Here is a 24123-nt window from a genome sequence, read left to right as displayed (position 1 = left end):
TCCTTTTATTCTGAGATTTGGTTGCTTGTGTTTCTTTTGGGAGGGCGGGGGGGGGGGACTATAAGCAGGCATATACTTTTCTAATGTATTTGTTTAAAGAACAGGGTTTTTTTAAAAAAAAAATGCCCAAACTAGTGGATTTTGCATCGCTTAAAGGCAAATTTTCTGCTAATTCCAGATCCACAGTTGAAGAATGCAACAGCTTCAGGAACAAGGTAATTACTAATGTCAAGTTCAGGCATCATGGAGTGAAACATTAGCAGTTGCTTAAACAGCTTATTGGGAAATATGCCCAAAAATAATATGCATTTGGAATCAATACTTTTATCCTGAAGGATGCTGCTCAAAAGTTACAGTGTTTATGTTTCCAGTAAACAGAAACAATTTTTTACAGATACCGGTAAATACCCTCCAGCTCAGATTCAGAGTTTAGTCGTGAAGCTTTTACTGTGCATGCATAGCCTTTATAGAGTGCTCCTGGGGGTTTTTTTTGGGGGGGGGGGCAAAAACAAGCTAAAAACAGACCATTTTTTCGCTCATTTTGTCCTTCCCAGCCATTTTTGTGAAGGGGGCAGGGTTTCGGGAGGCCAAAAAGGTTGTATCCAGTGTATAAGATGCACCCAGATTTTCACCCTCTTTTTTGTGGGAAAAAGCTGCATCTTATACTCCGAAAAATATAGTACTCAGCCAATATTTGAGACTGCTCTGAAAATTATGAGTACATTTCTGAATACGCATTGTTTCAAACTACCTAATTTTCCTCCATGAATCTGATATTAGCATACATAACAGGTACTTCATATCATATTTACTATTCCCTCTGCAAACTGAATGTTCAATGAGTTATTAAGGAAATAATCATTATGCTCCTTCTTATTATCACAGTCTTGAGGTCAAGGAACACTCAGTATTTTTCCAAGTTTTAATAACTTCTGTTGGTTTCAAATCAGCCTTACAAGTATTTCATCTCTTTTAACTTTTCCTACCTTCTGGAAACTTTTACAGAAATTTCTAGTTACACATAGTGAATGTTTACCTCACCCCCACCCACCCTCGTCCGGCCTCACTATTCCCTCTTATTCTACATAAAGGAATTGTACCTTGGAGGTGTTGATGAGGAAGACGGTTTATCAGAAACCTGATAAAAGGGAAATACAAAGAGAAAGTTTAGTTTAACCAGTCCATACAGAAAATGAACTACAAAAAAATGTAAATGCAGTCTATGAATTATAAAGATTAATCTACCCCAACCATGTGCCCTCCAGATGCACTATATTAGAACTCTCAAAATTCTTTGCTAGCCCAGCACAAAGCCCAGGAATTCTGTGAGTTGTACACAAGGTTAGGGAAAGACTGATTCATAGGTGTGTGTGTCTGTGTGTAGACAGACAGATGATAGATAGATAGATAGATAGATAGATAGATAGATAGATAGATAGATAGATAGATAGATAGATATGGGAGAGAGAGGCAGGCAGAAAGAGAAAAAGAGATAGAGAGATAGGTAGAGATAGATAGATAGATAGATAGATAGATAGATAGATAGATAGATAGATAGATAGATAGATATAGATAGAAAGATAAGATAAGATAAGATAAGATAAGATACTAACTTGGTCATCGTCACAGTCTTCACTGTCGCTGATCTCTAGATCTTTATGCAATGTTCTGAAAAGCAAAGAAGTCACCAGTGTCGATCAGTACTTACTTATGAACTACCTTAAATTCATTTTGGAAAATGCAAGCTTAATTCTCATGCAACGCTCTTGGGTTTTGTAGGCCATTTTCACAGGCGAGATTGAAAAGTTTTACCTTCGTAAACTTCCCTGTTTAGTAAAGAAAGTGTTCTAAGCAAATTACGGTGGACACAGTAGTTTTTCAGAAAATGTTCTTTATGGAACACAAATTTCAGATTTGCGCTGCAAAAAAACAAAACAAAAACCCAACCCAACCACATCCTCTTGAAAGCGAAGGAGACTCATGCTCCGCTCAGTGTTGCCTAATACAGAAAACAGACATGCCATGAAAGAAAATCTACAATATATGCTCCTATAAATATGATTCTGCGATATATTCCTAGGCATTGAAACAATTCTGATAGGCAAAACAAAATCCTCAAAGTCGGTCACAACAATAAACTACTTGCCATAAAAAGAAACGTGGTATTAACGTCTAGTTTACATTTACTGAGATTTGGAGAACGGCTATGGGTAAATTGAGCCGAGAACAATTTAACGATATGTAACATAACAAATTAATACATTAAAATGAGAAAATAATTTGTTCTAATTAATTAAGAGAATTAATTCAATAGTTCCTCTGTGATGAATAATTAAATATGTGACACTTAAAACTCTTAACTCTTTCAAAGCTACCTGTAAAAATCATGAGAATCTACATGTGACATATGCAGGGAAACTTCCAAAAACGCAGAGCTGAATTGAGTTAAAATAAAAATCATTAAAATAGCACCCTAAGATGTTTTGCTTTCAATTCTGAAAATATAAGAATGTTCTTTGCTCCTTCCAATAACTTCAACATTGTGCTCAACGTGTTAATGTTTCTTTTTTCCCCCCCATTTATCCACAGAAACTGAAGAATACACTATATTGAGCTGTTCTCAAAATGCGGAAATATGATCCCTTTGGGGGTGGATCCCTGGCAGGGGGCTTGCTATCAAACAAATAATGCTTTTAAGAGCCAAGAGAACAAAGTGATGGATAACAAATCCAAGTGAAAACACAAGAGATTAGTTTCTAGATAAGATCTATTTATTTAAGCCTGCCAGCTGGCAGTCCTTTTTAAGTATACCTCTTCCCCCAACCCTGTGGGCGACACACAGACACACACAAAAGACTGAGTATGACTGATTAAAAGTTTTTTGTGCCGTGTGTTTGGAAATTATTAGAGTGCCTAGAATGTACTCATGTTTTGGCAGAAGAGCAAGTCACAAGTACCCCAGCATTTCCTGGAAGGTCTTGTATACAGCATTTGTAGACCTTAAATCAATAATTGATTCAATTCCCATACACAGGTCGTTGTGATTAAAACATTCCTCCATGTAACAGTGACTCTTACATCTCAAGATACTATCAGGATGTCCGAGGACAATTGTCTGTTCAAATAGGGTCTACCACATGTTGGCTTCTGATGACCTTATACCTTATATCAAAGCAAAGGTTATGATATTCTCAAGAAACAAACACGTACGGATGGGATGTAGGCAATGTTAACAGACACACACACACACACACACTCACAAATCTGTATCCAGGTTAAGTCCCAAGTTTCCTGTCTACTGGACAGCAATTACATACGGGTGGCACTTAAAGTTGTTAAGGCCAAGAAAACCAGTCAAATGATATAAAATTTTCAAGTGGGTAGCCATAAAGATTCCCAACACTGAAAAATATTCATTAAAATGTTTATATTCCAGACCCTCTGATGTATTCCCATTGTGTGTTTACGCTTGGAATGAGTGATGGCCCTCTGCAGTAGAGTGGGGTTGCTTAAAATATTGACTTGAGTAGAGATTTTTATCTTGATCTTTGACCTCCAGTATCCTGAATGATTATATTTTCTTGGAAGAAAAAAACTTGAAAATCGCATTTAATATTTTAGATTTTCCAGTCAGTTTCTGAGAAGGTTAAGATTATATTCAGGTCGTGGTTGTTAAGATATAAGCCACCAAAAATAATTTGATGGGAGGAGGCCAAGCCAAGAATCTTTACATTATTATTTAATCTTGCTTATGCTTCACATCTCCTGATGAATGTCTTACCATCAACGTCTCTGGAAAAGAAATATAGCAAGGTTAGAATTGACTGATCTACATGCAGACAGACAAACAGATGTAACCATTCACCAATTCCTGCACTGCTGCTAAAATGCAGACACTCATTCAGACCTATTAATACCCCTTCTAACCAAATTAATAGTAAAACAGAGTCATTATACAATCGTTTATCAGATCAGTCATTACAATAAGACTGTGTGTATGATTGACTGTTAAATATGTTTTAACAGAATAGCTGATTTATAATCTTGATACTTTATAGATGATGCTAGGCTATTAAGTGAGAATATTTTTTGTGCTGAATATTGATTGCACCCAAACTACTTTTTGACCATAAATAAAGACTATCTAACAGTTACACACATCTAGGTTTTCACCAACATCAATCAAGGAAATAGTAATAGCACTGCAGACTTATATACCGTTTCACCGTGCTTTACAGCCCTCTCTAACCGTTTTGCAGAGTCAGCATATTGCTCTCAACAATCCGGGTCCTCATTTTACCGACCTTGGAAGGATGGAAGGCTGAGTCAACCTTGAGCCAGTGAGAATCGAACTGCAGAATTAGCCTGCAATACTGCATTTTAACCACTGCGCCACCACGGCTCTTTCAACTATACTGTATGAAAGAAAAATGTTTGAAAGTTATTTTAATCATTTCTGTCACTATTTCTCCTTCAGAAGATATGCAAAGCAGCTGAAATTTACACATATTTTGCATGCAAAAATCTTAGCTTCCATCCCTGCCAACTCTAGGCAGAAAGGATTCAGGATCAAAACTAGAGAGATTTGTGAATAAGTTGTCATATGATTCGGGGCTAAATGTCCCCAAATTACTGTAAAGTAGCCTGCATGTTACTAAAAATCTGTTATTAAAAGGGGGGGATCCCACTGGAGAGAGTTTTAAATGAGAAGTCAAAACTATCAACATATATCTCGCAATCGAGGGAGAATAGGAAGAAGACAAACACCTGCCTCCATTAGATCTATCATCATCATCACCACCACCACCATAGTCATAATACTATATACCATATTTTTCGGAGTATAAGACGCATCGAAGTATAAAACGCACCAAGATTTTGAAGAGGCAAATTAAAAAATTTTACATTCTGCAGACCTCCCCCAAAAAATTTCTTGTCAAAAAAAGGGCATGCGTAGCCTTTAGGAGGCTTGTGGAGTGCTACTGGGGGCCGCCCCCCCCCAAAAAGGAGCAAAAAATGGCCCATTTTTCACAAAAACAAGCCCATTTTTTTGTCAAAAAAAAAAAGGGCATGAATCACCTTTAGGAAGCTTATAGAGTGCTCTTGGCGGCTGGGGGGGGGGGGCAAAAAATGACCAGTTTTTTGCTCATTTTTGCCCTCCCCAGCCCCCAGGAACACTCTGGAAGCCTCCTAAAGGCTACGCACAGTATTTTTACAAAGGGGGTGGGGTTTCAGGAGGCCAAAAATGCTATATCCAGTGCATAAGACGCATACAGATTTTCAGCCTCTTTTTTGAGAGAAAAAGGTGCATCTTATACTCCGAAAAATACAGTAATTATATTGTACCTTCTGTATATTGCAGTCTTCATGATGGGCCTCCAGATTATCCATAATCATATGACACAAAATCATTCCGTGACACTGGCAAGTTACCGAATACAATTACTAGCGGGGAAATCAACCCCTTGTTTAGCCTTGATTAGTGTAAACACACATTCTAATGAAGTTTGGTCCTTCGGCATTTGTATTGTACAACAAATCCTATTATGTAAAGGAGGAGATATATCAAGGGATTATGTCGGGATCAGTAAAACCCCAGAAGGCAAATCCTTCAGCTACCTATTGAAGTTAATAATAAGATCCCCTGCATGAATGTTCCTTTTCTTCCTGGTTCTATGGTATCGATTTCTACAAACACTATAAAACAAACAAGACATGGTTATCCAAGGAGAGGAAATCTAAACACTATGCAGAAGAATTGTGGAAAAGCATACAAGAGAAAGGTTCACGTCCCACATTCCGAACTGGTACAAGATTTTTGAAAATTATTCTTTTGTTCAATGGGCACCTCGTGGGCGGTGACTGTGCATTTACCATAGTCACAAGTAAAGGAAGTACCCAAAAAAGGGGGACAAAAATGATTTCATTCCATCCATTTACATCCCATCGTTTACAGTTTTCCTTTCAGGTACTGATTAGATTTAGATTTATTTTGTTACATTCCACTCTCTCATTCCATGCTTCCTCAGTTCTCATGGGTCTTCTGAACTGATCTACAAACCATGCAGAATAGATGATGGAGCTAACTATTGGAGTTCAGGGATCTCTGGTTTCATGTTGCCACATCATTCATCTAAGCACGTCCTGGGAAGACTGCTTTAATAAAACCTTTCATGAGACATTAGTAGGGACATTCAAAAGGATAAACTACAGCCTGCTAAGAGTTTAGAACTGTTTAGGCTTTCATTCTGCACAGTGGACTAGTAGAAATAAGAACAACTCCACAATTGGTCATCTTTAACAAATGCACATGCCATTTGTTTGGTACATTTAGTTTGATATAATGGTTAAGACGCCGTTCAGCCCATGTCACAAGGTTGCTGCTAGGGGGAAAGAGGGAGCACAATGTTTCCTTATGTTATACAAAATAAAAGGATAGATCAGGGGTCAGCAACCTGCGGCTCTGGAGTCGCATGTGGCTCTTTCATCCCTCTGCTGCGGCTCCATGTCGCCAGTCAGCACCACAATTTTGAGAGGAGCTTCTGGGGTTTTTTTGGCGCCAGGAGGGGACTCTATGGCAAGGGGCGGGTTTTCCGGACAGGTAGAGGAAAAGGGACGCTGCACTAGGAGGAGAGTGTATGGTGGGGAAACCGGACTTCCGGTTTCTCCAGAATTGAACTGGGGGGGGGGGGGGCTTCCAGTTAGGATCTTTGTGGCTCTTTTGAGTGCTTAAGATTGCCAACCCCTGGGATGGATGGATGGATGGACGGACGGACCTGGCAGTGCATCCTTATGGTTGCACATTATTGCTAATTGGTCTCATCTCTGTTGGTAGGAAACCACTTTATTCTGGGAGTTGAAATCCACCCATTTTAAAGAGTTACTGAGATTGGGAACTTTGCATGTGTGTGTTTGTGCGCGCATAAATAAACCACAACATAATTTCCCCTCTTTAAAATAAGGTGCCATTGTAAAGACTACTTTTATTGTCCAAAGATGGCCGCTATTTATTTTCCCATTATCTTAGCATGGGTGTCTTCAAAAAGACAGACACAAACTGTCTCTATTGGCACATTATTAATAGCTTCCAGATAAGCTATGAATAATGCAGCAACAACCTTGCAATCAATGGATTTTTGCCAGGAAAGGATGGGACATGCCATTCATGAGTCAGCAGACTAAAAAAATGGGAAAACGTGAAGAACGTTCTGTAGGGGAAACATTCTAGAAAATTTTAAGAGGAGAAGCAAAACTTAATGAAGTTACATTTTCTCAAAAGCCCATCCCCTTTCTGCATTCTAAACAAATCCTTTCAGACACAGTACATTCTACATTTAAAATCTGAGATTCAAGTTCAGTGAAATTTCAAAACGTATTAAGAGTACCGAGAATATTTCTCAAATATTTTAAAGCCTGTCTTCTTAAATTGTGACTTACAATGCAGATATAATTTTTAGCACTGCAAAGCTGAGAAGACAGTATCAAGACCACTACCAGATTTTCTTTTAAGGTATTGAATTTTTAGGCTTGCTGGAACTGAAGGAAACAAAAGAACCCATGCAAGGTGTGTTTTTTTTTTTTTTTAATATTATCTACTCTCCATCAGGAACTGTCTGATCTCTCTTTTAGTCACTGCCAACTAGAAACAATGAGCTTGCCCCTGCTCTTGTAAACAAGCAAAGAAGCTTCCATTCCAGCAAAGCCAGGTGTTAAATTTGAGAGCCAAAGTCAAGAATGAAAAAGCCCTTTGGGAAATCCATGTTTGCTCTGTAAAGCTGCATGCTTAATTTGGACGCACAGATGCAGAGGGATTTCAGCCTCTAATTAGCCAGCACAAATGCTGCTTGTTTTTAGTTGGCTATGCTATGCAACTGAAGTGACTCAAGGTAGCTGGGATTTCAGGTGGTCACAAGGGAAGGGAAGCATGAAGGGAAAGATAAAGAGAAAGGGAGGGAAGGATAAAGAGAAGGGAAGGGAAAGATAAAGGGAAAGAAGGGAAGGATAAAGAAAAGGGAAAGAAAGGGAAAAGAAGGGAAGGATAAAGGGAAAGGAAGGGAAAGATAAGGAGAAAAGAAGGGAAAGATAAAGGGAAAAGAAGGGAAGGATAAAGGGAAAGGAAGGGAAAGATAAGGAGAAAGGAAGGGAAAGATAAAGAGAATGGTTCATCACTCAGCAGAAGAAGCATGAAAGAGATTCAGTGATAGCCTTATCTCCTTATGTTGTTTAATTATTGAGACTACAGTCATAAATTATCTGTATGTAGTATCCAAATACACCCTTCTCTTTCCTTTATCCTTCCCTTCCTTTCTCTTTATCCTTCCCTTCTTTCTCTTTATCTTTCCCTTCCTTTCTCTTTATCCTTTCCTGTCTTTATCTACCCCTTCTTTTCTCTTTATCTTTCCCTTCCTTTCTCATTCATTGGGGATGCAAGTTTTCCTTGGCAAGAGAAAGGAGAGCATCCGGATATTGCTTGCCCTTATAGAAATAAGCATTAACCATTTTAAAACACAGCCACATCCAAGGACTACACCCCATGTCCAGACATAATCAATCGAAAAGGATGCAGACAAAACACTGGAGCTGTTCTTTCATATTAGAGCACAAAATCCTCCCGGGCAAATAAGCCCGCTATTCTAAATTTGGCATGGGGGGATATGCATGGGGCCGATGATTCACAGGAAGACAGACAAGCAATTCTGTCTCGAAAGCCTGTGGAGTAATCCCTTTTCATCCTTGGTTATAAAGAGCTTGACTTTTTTTTTTTTCCTTGCTCCTCTAAGACCAATGTGTCGCTAATTATATGGATTTAAGGTGCTCCTCTGGGGGATGAGATAGGCCGGAGGGGCAAGGTAGCAACAGTCTGAATTATGTATTTTCTTGAAAGAACTCTTACTGCACGGTTCCAAAACATGAGGGTGGTTTCCTACATTTACCGTACAGGTAGTCCTTGACTTACAACAGTTCATTTAGTGACTGTGCAAAGTTACAACGGCACTGAAAAAAGTACCTCATGGACATTTTCCACCGTTATCACTTTTGCCTCACAGTCACATGATCAAAATTCAGATGCTTGGCAACTGGCTCGTATTTATGATTTATTTATGACCGTTGATGGGTAGCAAGGCCATGCAATTCAGTTTTTTGACCTTCTGACAAGCAAAGTCCAATGGGGAAGCCAGATTCACTTAACAACCGGGTTGATAGCTTTATCAACGGTGGTGATTCACTTAACAACAGTGGCAAGAAAGGTCATAAAACGGGACAAAGCTCACTTAACAAATATCTCGCTTAGCAACAGATATTTTGAGCCCCAACGTGGCCGTAAACCGAGGACTACCTGTATTTCATTCAGGGGAAATCATCCCCCTCTCCCTCCCCCCAACATAATTAGGCACAGCATAATTTAAACAGCCGTTATCCTTGGTAAAGCATGATCAGCCAAGCTTAACCTCTGCAGTTTTCAAGTAAGCCTGCTTTAAGTACTGTAGCACTAATATAAATGCTATTCTCTTTCTTGCAAGAGAAACTAACTTAGCGAAACTATGCAAATATAAAAAATGCTTGCTAGAAAAGGAACTAAATAGCTACGTAACGTTCACATGCAGCAAGTACAGTCTTGACTTAACATTGTTAGTTTAACGACAGTTCTGACGACCTTGGGGGGGGGGGAATGATTTACGACCACCCCTGTGGTTACACGGTCACAATTCGAGCTACTTGGCCAATGGCTCACATTTATGACCGGTTGCAGTGTCCTGTGGTCCCGTGACCATGATTTGATTTGTAGGTTAAAATAGTAAAAAAAATGATCATAAAATCGGGTCCAGGGATGACTTGCTTTGCAACCTCAACGACTCACGATGGAATTACGACCCAATTGTGGTCATAAGCAGGGGTGGTATTCACTTTCCTTCCCTACCGGCTCGCAAATGATAGCGCGTGCATGCGTGCATGCGCTCAGCCTTTCACACATGCGCTTTGGCTTTTTAAAGTGCCTAAATGGGATGCCACAGACCGGGGCGCGTGGGCAAAGCCAGCCACAGTTTCCGCTACCGGTCTGAACCAGCAGACACTGGTCCTAAGTCAAGGATGACCTCTATGGTATTGTACATACTCCCATTAAAAAAAACTATAAAAATGTCAGAATTCTATAAATGTTTTCATCCAAACTTCTCCCTTCCTCACCTTTAAACTAGTAAGCTTACATCTCTTCATGGCCACAACTGCAGTTCTCACACTCAAGAGGAGAAAGCTTTCAATTTCATGCTAATATAGGTTGCCCTAAAGGACAAGATAATTTAAAAAAAAACAAAAACTCTCTTGGCTTCAGAAAGTGGTCTGCTTCTTTTTTCGGTAGCCCTTTTCCAAAATAGTCTTTCTGCCCCAGGTGTAGATTTTCAGCTCCCGTGGCTGGAAAATTATAAAATATACTGAGTTTTGGTGTACATAGCACGCAGCGATCTAAATTGGAAGGGCTATCAAAATAAATGCATGACATCACGCATAAGCAATGAGATGCTTGAAGGTTTTTTTCCATGCCTGAGTGATCTATTTTGTTCTTTAAATGATGGGGAGAACTTGAGTGAGTGTTTTATAGCAAGCAAATCCTCCTGTGGGAATTCCATGAAAATTTCAAAAGTGCCCTCAATATCGTACAGCAAATATTTCCAAGGGAAGACAGCAGATTAATTAAACCATTTGAACTTTTTTTGAGACCTGGGATGTTTCCGGGAACATTAGAAAACCATTATGTGGTTACTTGCCCTCACTTGTTTTTGGCATCAGCCTGTCTCCAGCAATGAAACCTGGTAAACATTTTGTTTACTTGCAAACAGTTCGGCCCAGTGGCAAATCCTGAAGAGTTGCTGACTGGAAAAATGTATTCATCTATTAGGACAGCCAGGCAGGATGGAACCTGTGCTTTGCTTAAGTAAGACGAAAGCCTTGGCAGAGATGTTAATCTTCCAGAAAACCCAACGCTATTCTCTAAAATCCCCTGAGCTTTTTTCCCACATCCATTTATCTCCCCACACACTTCTAGATGTTGTTTTTCTCCCCCCCTACAGAACAAAATCAAACAAAAATCACACTGGAGTCTACTGAGGAGGAGACTCAAATTGGAAATGGTTGTTAAGGAAGCAGCAGCTAAGATATACCTGCAAAAGCCCTGCTATAATTTTAAAATATTCCTGGGATTTCAAACACAGTCAAGCTTAAGGCAAACATCTCATTTTGCTAGGGAAAATATATTATTTATATCCTGTATTTCAGAAGTGTGTGTGTGTGTGTGTGTGTGTGTGTGTGTGTGTGTGAGAGAGAGAGAGAGAGAGAGAGGGAGGGAGGGAGGGAGGGAGGGAGGGAGGGAGGGAGGGAGGGAGGGGGAAAGAGAGGAAAAAGGAGAGCGTGGGAGGGAGGGAATGAGGGAAAGGGAGAGAGAGGAAAGAGAGAGAGAGAGAGGGAGGGGAAAGAGAGAGAGGGGGGGAAAAAGAAAGGGAGAGAGGGAGAGAGAGAGAGAGATAATATCGTCCTTGACACGATCACAATCAAGCCCGAAATTTCTCGTTAAGTGAGACATTTGGAATGTCTCACTTAGCAACTTAGGAATTTGGCCGCATTTTACAATCTTTACCTTGCCACAGTTGTTAAGTGAATCACTGCCGTTAATTTGGTAACATGGTTGTTAAGTGAATCTGGCTTCCCCATTCACTTTGCTTGTCAGAAAGTCACAAAATGGGGTCACATGACCCAGGGGCACTACAACTGTCATAAGTGTGAGTCAGTTGCCAAGCAGTTGGATTTTGATCACGTGACCATGAGAATGTTGCAACGGTAAGTGTGAAAAACTGTCATGATAAGTCACTTTTTTCAGTGCCGTTGTAACTTCAAATGGTCACTTAAATGAGCTGTTGTAAGTCAAGGACTACCTGCAAATGAAATTTAAAAAAAAAAAAACCTTCACTGACTGCATGGTCAAACAGACAGCCTGTTTTTCTCAACTGTAGCCAACTCTGCATTGAAGGTACTAGTTCTTAGTAAAGGTAAAAGTTCCCCTTGCACAGATTTGCGAGTCGTTCGGGGGGTGGTGCTCATCTCTGTTTCAAAGCCAAAGAGCCAGCACTGTCCGAAGACGTTTACGTGGTCATGTGACTGGCATGACTAAAGTGCACGAACGCTGTTACCTTCCCACCAAAGGTGGTCCCTATCTTTCTACTTGCATTTTTACATGCTTTCGAACTGCTAGGTTGGCAGAAGCTGAGACAAGTAACAGGTGATCACTCCGTTACACGGCGTTAGGGATTCGAACTGCCAACCTTTCTGATCAACAAGCTCACCGTCTCTCTCTCTCCCCCCCACAGACCCACCCACCCTCCCTCTCTCTCTCTCTCTCGATGCATACACACACACACACACACACACACACACACACACACACACACACTACACAGTACACTTTATCCAACCTGAAACTGAAGCCAAATGCAGATAGAAAAATATTTTCATGGAAACTGGAGAATACTAGATGGAAGAAGAAAAGATGCTCTCCCGGTTCCTTCTTTCAACGTTTTTAATTGATATTACCGCCGAACTGCTGACCTTTCTGATCGACAAGCTCAGCGTCTTAGCCACAGAGTCACCCTAGAACTAGTTCTTAGAAATACCCAAATGATCTCCTTAACAGTATCTTACACATTAAAAAAAAGTTGATAAGACTATCAGGTTGTTGCCAAATCCCTAATCAATTCAAATAAATACAATTAATTTAATTAATTAATTTGCCAATTGGAATGTACTATATCTCTGTCCTCATCGAACTTGTTGAATACTTCGCACAAAGAGTAACCGTGTTTATTAATGTTATAGTAACCCTATTATTTTATATTTTTGCAAGTAGAGAATCTCCATTTGAAGCAGGCAAAGGCAGTGCCAGAACCTAAGTTGCTCTTTCTGCAGCAGCCACATTTCAATTAAGTTAAAGCTACCTGCAATAAATCTCCTCTCATTCACTAATGACTGGCAGATTTCGCTAATGAATGACAAACACACCAAGGGTGGAAAAAATGCAGTGACTTACGACGTCGGTTGCTGAGAAACAGACAAAGTCTTCAAAGGCGCATCACACTGTTCTGAAAGACACCAAGGGGGCAGGGAGGGAGAGAAGAGAAGATTTGGGGTGATGAACATTTTGGATTTTTTGCATTGTTTTCTATTGTCTTTTCTCTTTTTTCTCTGTCTCTCTGTGACATTTACGACTTAGGCAAAACTTTTCCATTTTTATTTTTAATCCCTAGGTTAAAAAAATGTGATACTTCCAAATAGTCTCAAATGTGCCCCTTTTTTTTCTTCAAAAGGCAACTGGACTGTTTTTTTCCCCCTTGCGGAATAAGAAAACGTTTCACTTCTCATCCAAGAAGCTTCATCAGTTCTGATGGAGGGGAGGTTGGGGGGAGAGAAATTTTTCTTCTTTTAAAGAAAAAAAGCTCTCATTGAGATAACTATGATCTGGATGACTAAAATCTGCACAGACATTTATTTACCTCCAAACACGTTGAGGGATTTTTAAAAAGGAACTTTATAACGAGTTTGATTTGCCTCTGCCCCATTAAATATTATAAGGTTGGATAAATATAAACAGACTGAAGCTAAAATGGGCTAGCTTGAGAGAATGGTTGCCAGTAAAAATCCATTAAGCTTTTTTTTTCTTTTTAAAAGAGGGCAGAATTAATCCATGTTGCCTTCTAATATTCATGACATTGCCACGTATGAGACGTAGAAAATAATGTTTTAAAGGATAGGTGGATTATGTTTTCTAACAGCACTAGCAATTTCCATTGTCAGAATAATCTGAAGCAACAGATTTCAATATTTCATCACTGCCCCAATCTCCATAGGCATGTTCATGCTTTTCTTTTCACATCTTTTGCAATGTGCTAGTGACCCAATGACACATACATTTTTTTAAAAAAATGTTATTCGTTTTTTAAAGCTTAATTTTTATTGATCATCGCCCAGAGAAAGATGGTGGTTTTAAAAGTCTGAAATACAAATACCTAATGAATGAATAAATAAATATGCCTTGTGACATCTAAAAGCAGTAGAACCGTGATGGCAAACCCATGGCACGTGTGCCCGAAGTGGCACACGGAGCCATGTTGCCTGGCACGCACGACACTAGCCATTCCTCTTCCGGGTTTTTGGCGCGCAGGAGCAGGCACCGATCAGCTTGCCTTTGTGTGTGCAGCAGTGCTGGAAACTGGAAGATCTGGTCTTCCGTTTCCAGCATGAGCATGTCTTCTGACCAGCTCACCTCCTACCCTGTTTCCCTGAAAATAAGATCTCCCCAGATAATAAGCCCAAACGAGCTTTTGAGCACATGCGCAAAAATAGGCCTCCCCTAAAATATTTAACCACATGCGCTGCTATTTAAGGGGGGAGGGGGGAACATACCTCACATGCACCTGCCATCCATGAGGAACGGTCTCGGGAAGGCAGTTTCCGCAAACTCTAGCTATCACGCCCCTTCTCTTACTAGCGACTGCAAAGAGCAGCAGGCCCAGCGATGCTAGGGGTGGCAAGAGTGTGCCAGAAAGAAAGAGAACTTCCGGCCCTCTCTGGATCAGCTGATCTGTGGGCCACAGGCTGAGATTAAGGGGCGTCCTGCACCATAATAATAATAAGACCTCCCCGAAAATAAGGCCAAGTGCTTATTTTGGGGGGGTCAAAAGAAAATAAGACGCAGTCTTATTTTCGGGGAAATATGGCAAAACTTATCAGAATCAAAGATTGCTTCACTTAATCTCTAACCAAAAGCCTGAGATGCCATTCCTTTTTTTCACATTTTATGTTACATGAATTCTGTGTGTAATCTGTGAAAATGAACAAATAACAGCAGGTTGTGGCAGTTTATAAGTTTAGACTATGGTCTTTATACTTACTCTGAATTACTGATCCAGGCTGCTGAGTTTCCTAGAAAGCAGAAAAGGAAGGATTTTTATATACAACCCAATAATTTTAGGGGTAAAGTAAACATAAGCAAACTTAAGCTAAAAAAAATACTGCACTATTTACATTTCTATTTCTTCTTTATCATAATAAATATGTATTTCTTTATAATTGCCATCATCATATTATTATAGTATTATTATACTGCATAGTACGTTCCATAGTACTAATGTTAACATTCTAAATTGAAAAGAATAGAAAACAGGGAAACTATGCATTTATTTCATTTATTTTTGTCAGGCACAAGAAACCAGGAGTCAGAATAAAGTAAAGAAAGCACTGTGGGTTTATTCCAAGCAACCTATACCCAAAAATATGAATTAATAACAGCCAAGTTCCAGATAAGAATCATGGACTTTAAAGGACTTGGGTCTCTTTTGCCAGTGTGTGGATTCCGGTTTGATGACGTGTTTCACCCCACCCTTGGGCTCAACCTGGTCATCTCCTACAATTTGCACCCGACACATACCACCACCTCTCATGATGACTTGCAAAACTAGCAGGATAGGAACAAGAAGCACTAGAAGAAAAATGTTTTCAATTGTGAAAGAATCGGGGCAAAAATCAAACTTCTGTTAAGAAGCAATTCCAGGATCTTATAAGTAGTTAAAAAGCACAAGCAGAATAACAGTAGCAGTTGTGAGATTATTGGCATCAAATAATGGAGCATAGTGGCTCACATGGTTAGGATGCTAAATTGGAGGTTAGGAAGCCCACGTTCAAGACCCGAGTGCTGTCCTGGGATGGGGTAAGCTCCTGACCTTCGCTTCGGCTCCTTCCGGGGTCATGAAAAAAGCCCGTAACTGGGCATTCTCCGAGCAACAGTGATGTCACTGGATAATTCTTTCAACCCAGAAGGCCTCAATGCTTCTGACATGAGTGCAAGGCAATTGGCATCAAGTAAGTAACTCAGGAATTATATGTCTTTGGGCATAATGAATACATCTAGTGTAGCTAATTTGTTATGGATGTCCTACACAACTCCTAAAATAAACAGGCAAATATGACCATAATGGGGAATACTAGGAGTTGCATTTACTCTTGTGGAGTGTATTCCCACATTGTAGAAGGCTTTGGGCATTTAGGAGTTAAGGGAAAAGAAGTTCTGAATTATGACTTTCTACTATGGAACATTTGTACATGTCATGATTGATAGGAAGACTTACTACCTTTTCTTGAACATAAAATGACTCACCTTTTAAGCTGCATGTTAAACAAAACAATGATTCCAAAAATATAAACATAACGAATATTTACATGCCCACAGAGATTAGTTCAAAGCAACAGTTGCACAAAAGAAACTATCTTTTTATGACTGTTTGTTTTGTCCTGCAAACTTTTCTTCTTTGCTGGAAACAATACATTGCTAAAATGAGTTGAATGACATGCATTTTCATACATTAATTCACATAGATGGAATGAAAGATTTTGTTTCTTCACCTTTACAGGAAATGGAAACTTTGATGGCTCAGCTGTGCTAGGAGTATGGATTGCTGTCAAAGGAGGTGGCCATGAATGGGTCATTTCCTGGGAAGAAATTGAGAAGAACAATAATCAGCTCTTAATTCCTAACTTTTATTACTTCCTCAGCTGCAAAAAGAATAAGAAAATCTTCCAACAGTAACATGGGGATGTAACTGAAACATTATTTTTCTCGGCTTTTGCATCCTAGAGTTGGAAGTGATCTTTGAAACTATCATCAAAACAGTCAGACTTTGATTCCTTAATATTTGAACACTCTGCATTCAGAGGAATGCATGCTATCCTTCTTTTCTCCTTTCATATTCCTTTATCCTTTCTACAATTCCTTTCTACAATTTTGAATGTGATAAATAATGGCAATGTGTGGGGCAGCATTAAGAGAAAAAAAGGAATATCCCAATATGCATAGGAAAACCGTCCAGGCCTTCCGCATAGCCCTTAAGACCTGGCTAGCCCGTCAGGCCTGGGGACAAAGATAGTCGCCCCTCCCGAATGATGAATGAATGTTGCTTATTATTTTTACTTATGTGTGTCTATGTCATTGTTTGTATCCCCCTTCCCTGATTTTATGTGAGCCGCCCTGAGTCCCCTCAGGGAAAAGGGCGGCCTATAAATGTTAATAAATTCTAAATTCTAAATTCTAAAACCAATCCAAATTCTAGCCCTCCCTTTCTTTTTTCTGAATTTATCATATTTTTCAGAGTATAAGAGGCACTGGAGTATAAGACGCACCAAGATTTTGAAGAGGCACATTTAAAAAAAAAAGTTTTTGCACTCTGCAGACCTCACAAAAACGGGCCCATTTCTTGTCAAAAATAGGGCATGCATAGCCTTTAGGAGGCTTAGAGTGTTCCTGTGGGATGGCGGTGGGGCAAAAACGAGCAAAAAATTGACCTTTTTTTTTTTGCTCATTTTTGCCCTCCCCAGCTCACAGGAGCCCTCTATAAGCCTCCTAAAGGCTATGCACGGCCATTTTTGCAAAGGGGGTGGGGTTTTGTGAGGCCAAAAATGTTGTATTCAGTGTATAAGACACACCCAGATTTTCACCCTCTTTTTTGAGGGGAAAAAGGTGCGTCTTACACTCTGAAAAATACAGTAGTTTGTACTATCTTTTAGTATTGAAAAACTCTTCAATCAAAAGTTTTTTTTTTTTTAAAAAAAAGGAAGCCCAATCAAAATAAATTCAGTGGTTTTTTTGGATTTCCAAGTTGCATTTCTTCCAACAAGCCAAAGTTTGAAGCCAAATTGTTTTTGGGATTCCTGCTTTATTAAAGATAAAATAAACCACAAATTGGATTTCCTTATAAAGTTTAAGCTTGGATAGGAAGTTCTTGGTCATCTGTGCTAGGACGAGGAGCCCAGCAGGACACAAGAATGCTTTTTTTGTAACCAAGAAGCCAAAATTTCAGAGAATGATAACTCATCCGCTTGGATAAACACAGACAATGTGTTGTTTGTAGTCCTTCTATTTTATTTTAATTTTTTGTTCTGAAACCAGAAATTATTTAAAACATTCAAGATGATATTCTGCTTGAAGCCTACTGATCAAATTCTGCAGCAAAGAAACATGAGCAGCATTATAGACGGGGGGGACGGGACCCTACATTTTGATGATAATGATGACCCAGTCGTTTAAAAAAAAAAAACCATGAAATTAGTACTGCTTCCTTTATGGCATCTTTTTCCACTTAATGCGAATATACTCACCTTCAAAATTTCTTCAACACAATGGGCTTCATTGGAGTAAGACTGCTGAAAAACATAAAGAGAAGAATTGTAAATCCATGAAATTAGGAGTACATTCATGTACAGAAAGATACATCACAATACAAGATTTGATGTACAATATCTATTGCAAGAGAAAACAGGAGTGATGAATGTTGGCATGAGCAGCTAGTTTAAAGCAGAGTTTTCTCTCCCTGCTTTTTGTCTTAAAAGGAGATTATTATTTTTTTACGGGTCTTCAGTTAAACTATACAGCAAAATCTGCATGAAGACTACCGTTGACCGACCTAAGACCAACAGTGAGAAACAAGTGATTGTGTTGTTTAACTGGCTGAAGTTGTGGTAGGTTACCTTAACCCACATTAATAGGAATTCCTGCACGGAGATGAGTTATTTCATCTGCAAATCAAACCTGAGCTTCATGCCTTAAGAAGGAATTTCTCACACCATGCCATCACTGCCGTGAACTATTTTTGCTGCTGCCTGGAAAGCACACAATATATTCATCACAGGAAGCTGCTCTCTTGAGAAATAGCTCTAGTAACTGCCATTAGAGGCTATTCTCCAAAGAATAATCCCGCTTCAACTATAGATGAAGCGGGTTTTTTCCCTCCTGTTTCTTTCAAGACTGATGCCACACCCCATCACTGCTCTGAATGCTCAGAAATTCACCTCCGTCCATTACACACATGCTTAAATGCTCCAGCCTTCAGAGGGAAGTAATTTTCATCTACACAGTACTGAGAATAAGGCAAGTCTCGGCATGATTCCAGCGTATTATTCCAACATGTTTTAGCTTCCAGCAGGCAACTAGAGTCAAGCTTCTTCAAACAGAAGGCAAGTGCTTAAGACAACTGCTTAAAATTAAGGGGAGGGGGGAAGGGAAATCTTTAAGAAATAACATTCATAATTAAGCACTGTGTAAAGTACCAGAGTTCATCTAGCAATAACGAGAAATCTAAAACCAAAATGTTGGTGAGAAACTTGTGAACCAATATGAACATTTAGAGGAGTCCTCCCACACCTTTAGTCTTCTGGGGACCTGACCTCTCTCATCTCCTCCGTTGTTCACAACTTCAGTACAACCCGTAATTCGCTGGACTGTGTAGAGTAGGGGTGTCAAACCTGCAGCCCGCATGCATCACGTGCTGGCCACGCCCACCCCAGTTTAGCAAAGTGGAGGGAAATCACGATACATCACATGATGACGATGTGATGACGTGAGTTTGACACACCTGGTGTATAAACTCCTCACCCCACCCGACCCCACCCCAACACACAAACTGTGCACCTTTCATCTACAATATTCTCCCTTTCTTCATCCTGTCCCTTACTCTTTTGCATGTGTTTCCTCAGTCTTCCATCTTCTTAATAATTCAATATTAGATGAACATTAACTTTCCGTTTTCTTATCATTATGTGCATTATTTATCACAAATTATTAATGAAAGCATTCCATGTCTTCATACCAGGTCAGCTATTCTATGAAAGTTCTCCCCAGAGACCAGTCTTTTTTTTTAACTTAGTTTGGGTAATGAAATGCCTGCAAGAAAACAGCCAAGCTCAAAGAGGACCCGTCAATTCAACCCCGAGCTACAAATGTTCTCCTTTATTGGTACCAATGTACGTTTTCCCATGGATGAAACTGTTCTGACCTAGGCTTCACAAAATCACAAAGCAGATTCCTTGTCTTGACAAAACCCCTTTTTATTAAGCTAATGTGAATTCCTCTCGTTCACATCCAGCAAAGTCCTGGAAAACAGTCTTTCGAGGGTGAATTTACAACCACAGACCTTATCAGGCTTGGAGAGCTGCCAGGCCGATATCTTCCAAACACAATGCTGTACAAGAAAAGACTTGGCAAGGAGTCTCTGAGAGTCACAAACAAATCTTCACACTAATTAAACAAATTGTCTCCTGCAAATTTCACTCTCCTTTTGCTCCTCTTTATTCCCTATGGGAGGGGCCATTCACCGTCCACCTATGCATTTACTCCCGAGTCGGCCCTTGTTCCTAAACAGCTCTCTTCTTCTGGCAGCTCTGCACATGCGTACATCAGGAACAGGCTCCAGCTATTCTTCTCCTCCACTGATCTCCGACTTCAAAGGTAGCTGATAATTGTCAGACGGCCCTGGACCCATCTCTGTCTCCGACACAGAGCCCTCATCAGAGCCTTCCCCAGACTCCAGGACTGTTCCTCCCCAACCTCCTCACCATCTGAGTCTGCAACCAGCTCCGCTGGCGGGCCACAACAGAAACCAAAGTTAAGTTGTAGGACTGATTTACAAATTTTACAGTAGTGTAAGACTTCCCAGCAGGTTGTAAATAACTTCAAGGGGGATCGCACTGTTGCCTCAGAACTCAAACTTGGGCTTTTGAGTATGACTCATCTAATGAAATAATTTGCTTTACCAGGAAGGGAGCACAAAAGTTCATCAGTTCAGGGGTCAGAATATCACATTATTTCAGAATCACAGGGCTATAATTTTAAGAGAAAGTATGCATTGTTTCCTGCAGTAACCATCTTAACCAAATTGCATAGCGAATAGATTTATATTTAAACAAAGATCCACTGTATTTATGAGCCAGTGTGTGGAAGGCAGGATGCTCAAGATAAGTCTTTGATCAAGGCAAGATTATACTTACTGTTTCATATTGTGTTTGACTCTTGCAAGGAACTCCAAGCCTAATAAAGGTATCTGAGGTACATATTCACCAAGTTCTCTTTTGCTACCCCTTCCCTCCCTCTAAAGCGAGACAGATGCATGCTTCCATAGAGCTTTCATTTTTGTTAGGAAAGTTCATAAAGAAGAATTGCATACTTTATTTGATACAGTCTCTAATTTCCAAACATCATAATTGCAAATAGTCAGGAACCATTAAAAGAAAGAAAGAAGGCTTGGCTGGAAGGATGAAATCTTGTCCTTTGCACGTCAATTTGACAGTCATAAATAATAGTATTTTCAGGAGAATGAGCTACAACATGCTCTAGTAAGATTGAGGAAGACTTCCTCTCTGCTATGGTTTTTAGAAAACTAGTGAGGATATGATTTTGCTCAGATAGAAATGGGTGATATTAATTATGGCTTCCTCTAATTCTTCTTCATTATCCGAGCCCTGAATTAAAGTGGATGGTTTTTTTTTTCAGATCAGATAAAGAAAATCAAGAAACCACTTATTACTATATAACCTTAATCCGAATTTCTGTCTAGAGCAGTGGTTCCCAACAATTTGATTTTTAATGGGAGCAATTTGAACCTGGTTTAAACCAAGGGTAATGGCCTTTTAGGCTTCCTCCGTGTGAGTAGAGTTCACTTTTTGAGTAAAGTACGAATTATATGTCACGGGGAGGGGGGGGGATCAGGATTTTAGAGATGCTTAGGTGGGGCACGGCCAAAAAAAGGTTGGGAACCACTGGCCTAGAGATATAGAAACTTGCTAAATAGCACCCAGCAGTGGGTGAGTTCGCATCTAATGGCAAGATTCAAACCAATGGCTACCTGGCTAACATTTCACGGTGTCAGTTATACCGCCCGCAAATTCTCACTATATCACAAAGTGCTCTTGAACAAACAACAAGTCTTTCCTTTTGCTCTTCATTGAGTACAGCAAACACACAGGGCTATTTACAACACCCATAAAGCAGCAACACCTCCTGTGTTTCACCACAGAGGAGAAATCGGAGGCTCGGAAAGGAAACCAGTTCAAGATATTGCTTATATGATTTTTTATGACCCAATCCTGAAAGGTTTTATTCCTAGTCAATGTATTCATTTTCTCTTTATTTTTATTAACTTGCCGAATCAGTCAATAAAAAAGGAGCTTGTTTTCATGCCCATTAGGCACGTGACACAGGCAAAAGGACGGCTATTACTAAACACTGTGAAGTGCACACAAAATTTCCAAGTTTCACAAAACCACTAGGTTAAATGTAAACATAGCATATTTTCTCTCCAACATGGTGGGCTCCGATTTCTATATCCAAAGAGGAGCCTCTTTGGAAAGAGATGGCAGGCCTTCATAGGCGTAAACAATTAAAATTTGTATTGTCATAAAACCAGGAACCAGTCACTTAACATCTGCCTTGCTTAGCAACAGAAATTCTGGTTCCAGTTATGGATGTAAATCGAGGAACACTTGTCCATAGGTAAAGGTAAAGGTTCCCCTCTCACATATGTGCTAGTCGTTCCCGGCTCTAGGGGGCAGTGCTCATCTCCGTTTCAAAGCCAAAGAGCCAGCGCTGTCTGAAGACGTCTCCGTGGTCATGTGGCCGGCATGACTAAATGCCGAAGGTACACAGAATGCTGTTACCTTCCCACCAAAGGTGGTCTCTATTTTTCTACTTGCATTTTCACATGCTTTCGAACTGCTAGGTTGGCAGAAGCTGGGACAAGTCATGGGAGCTCACTCTGTTACATGGTGCTAGGGATTCGAACTGCCGATCTTCCTGATCGACAAGCTCAGCGTCCTAGCTACTGAGCCACCATGTCACTCTACTTGTCCATACTAATTTATAAATATATATACAAAACTGTGATTGACTACACAGTATGCTTTATCCAACCTGAAGCTGAAGCCAATTGCAGATAGAAAAACATTTTCATGGAAACTGGAGAATACTAGATGGAAGGAGAAAATAGGCTCTCTTGGTTCCTTCCTTCAACATTTTTAATTTATATAATGAATTTTCAAAAACGAAAACCTTGCTCCTGAGATATTCTGAGGCCAACCTTTCTTGCTCCTTCTGCTTTGAGGAGGCATTTGTGTCCACAAACCCATCCTATACTTTCACCTGCAGAAGTTTCCATTGTCACCACAATTCTCTTGCTTTTGTAAATGGAACTTCGGTTTCATCTCTTCATTTTAAAAAGGAAACGACACTCCGCCATCTTTTCAATTTCCACATCAGGATAAAAACAAACAAACTCTAAAGCAAGGGTGACGAACTACAGCCCTTTTATGACTTCAACTCCCAGAATTCCTGAACCAGACATGTTGGCTTAGGAATTCTGGGAATTAAAAGTCCACAAGTCACAAAGGGGCCATAGTTCCCTACCTCTACTCTAAAGGTACATTTTCTGGTTTTCCAACCAGAGAATTTGCATGCTCAATGCCCAGTATCAACACCTTTTCCTAAACTATACCACAGGGTGCAGAGATTTTAATTGTGTACGTCAGTGATGGCGAACCTATGACACGCGTGTCAGTGCTGACACGCATAGCCATTTGGGGTGACACGCACAGGATTTCATGCGATTCATCCTCGGCTCCTGCACGGCCGCCGAGGATGAAAGAATCTGTGCTGGAGGAACGGGGGGGTGGGACGTGTGATCTCCCCCGCCCACACTCACTTACTGTATCGCCGCCGCCCCTTTCTGAGCGCAGGGGCTGCTGGTAAGGCGTGCGTGCCGTGCGCACACATGTCATCAGCGCGGCGAGGGAGGACCCGCAGGAGAGGAGCGCGGGAACAGTGCGCGCCTCTCTCCAGTCAGGCCGGCACAGAGAGTCTACTCCTGGGACTGTCAGTTACGACCGCACCACAGCAGGGAACAGCGGAGTGCCAACGGGAACTGTGAGCGCCATTAGCAGCAACTATAAATTGCGCAAAATTATGTTTTTGTCAAAGTGACACACAACGCGAGTTATGCTCGATTTTTTGCCGATTTTTGACACACCACGCCAAAAAGGTTGCCCATCACTGGTGTACGTGGTCAGTCTTGCTGCAAGGGAACCTCAGCATTTATCTGCTAAACCACAAGTCAGCAATAAATCCTCCGGATGGCCTTTAGCTCAATTGCTCTCTCTCTCTCTCTGTCTCTATTTGTACTTATAAAATAGTATAAGCCAATCTGAAGGGCATCAGATTGAAGAAGACTCGGGTTGAAGAAATTGTGCTAGATAAGAAAATGACTTATC

General features: G+C 40.3%; 1 protein-coding gene across 1 annotated transcript in view; it reads right to left on the bottom strand.

The window, feature by feature from the left end:
* AFF1 (AF4/FMR2 family member 1) overlaps positions 1–24123 on the bottom strand; it is a 182679-nt gene that overhangs the window by 44046 nt on the left and 114510 nt on the right. The window contains exons 5-10 of the mRNA XM_032224361.1: positions 18190–18234; positions 16441–16527; positions 14934–14964; positions 13073–13124; positions 1614–1668; positions 1101–1138 (exon numbers count right to left, since the gene is read on the bottom strand). Of these exons, the coding sequence (XP_032080252.1) occupies positions 1101–1138; positions 1614–1668; positions 13073–13124; positions 14934–14964; positions 16441–16527; positions 18190–18234 (308 nt within the window). The remainder of the gene's footprint in view (positions 1–1100; positions 1139–1613; positions 1669–13072; positions 13125–14933; positions 14965–16440; positions 16528–18189; positions 18235–24123) is intronic.

This window comes from Thamnophis elegans, chromosome 9 (assembly GCF_009769535.1).
Source record: "Thamnophis elegans isolate rThaEle1 chromosome 9, rThaEle1.pri, whole genome shotgun sequence".
Lineage (NCBI taxonomy): Eukaryota > Metazoa > Chordata > Lepidosauria > Squamata > Colubridae > Thamnophis > Thamnophis elegans.
The sequence above is the reverse complement of the archived record's forward strand: the minus strand, read 5'-3'. Positions and strand labels throughout refer to the sequence as shown.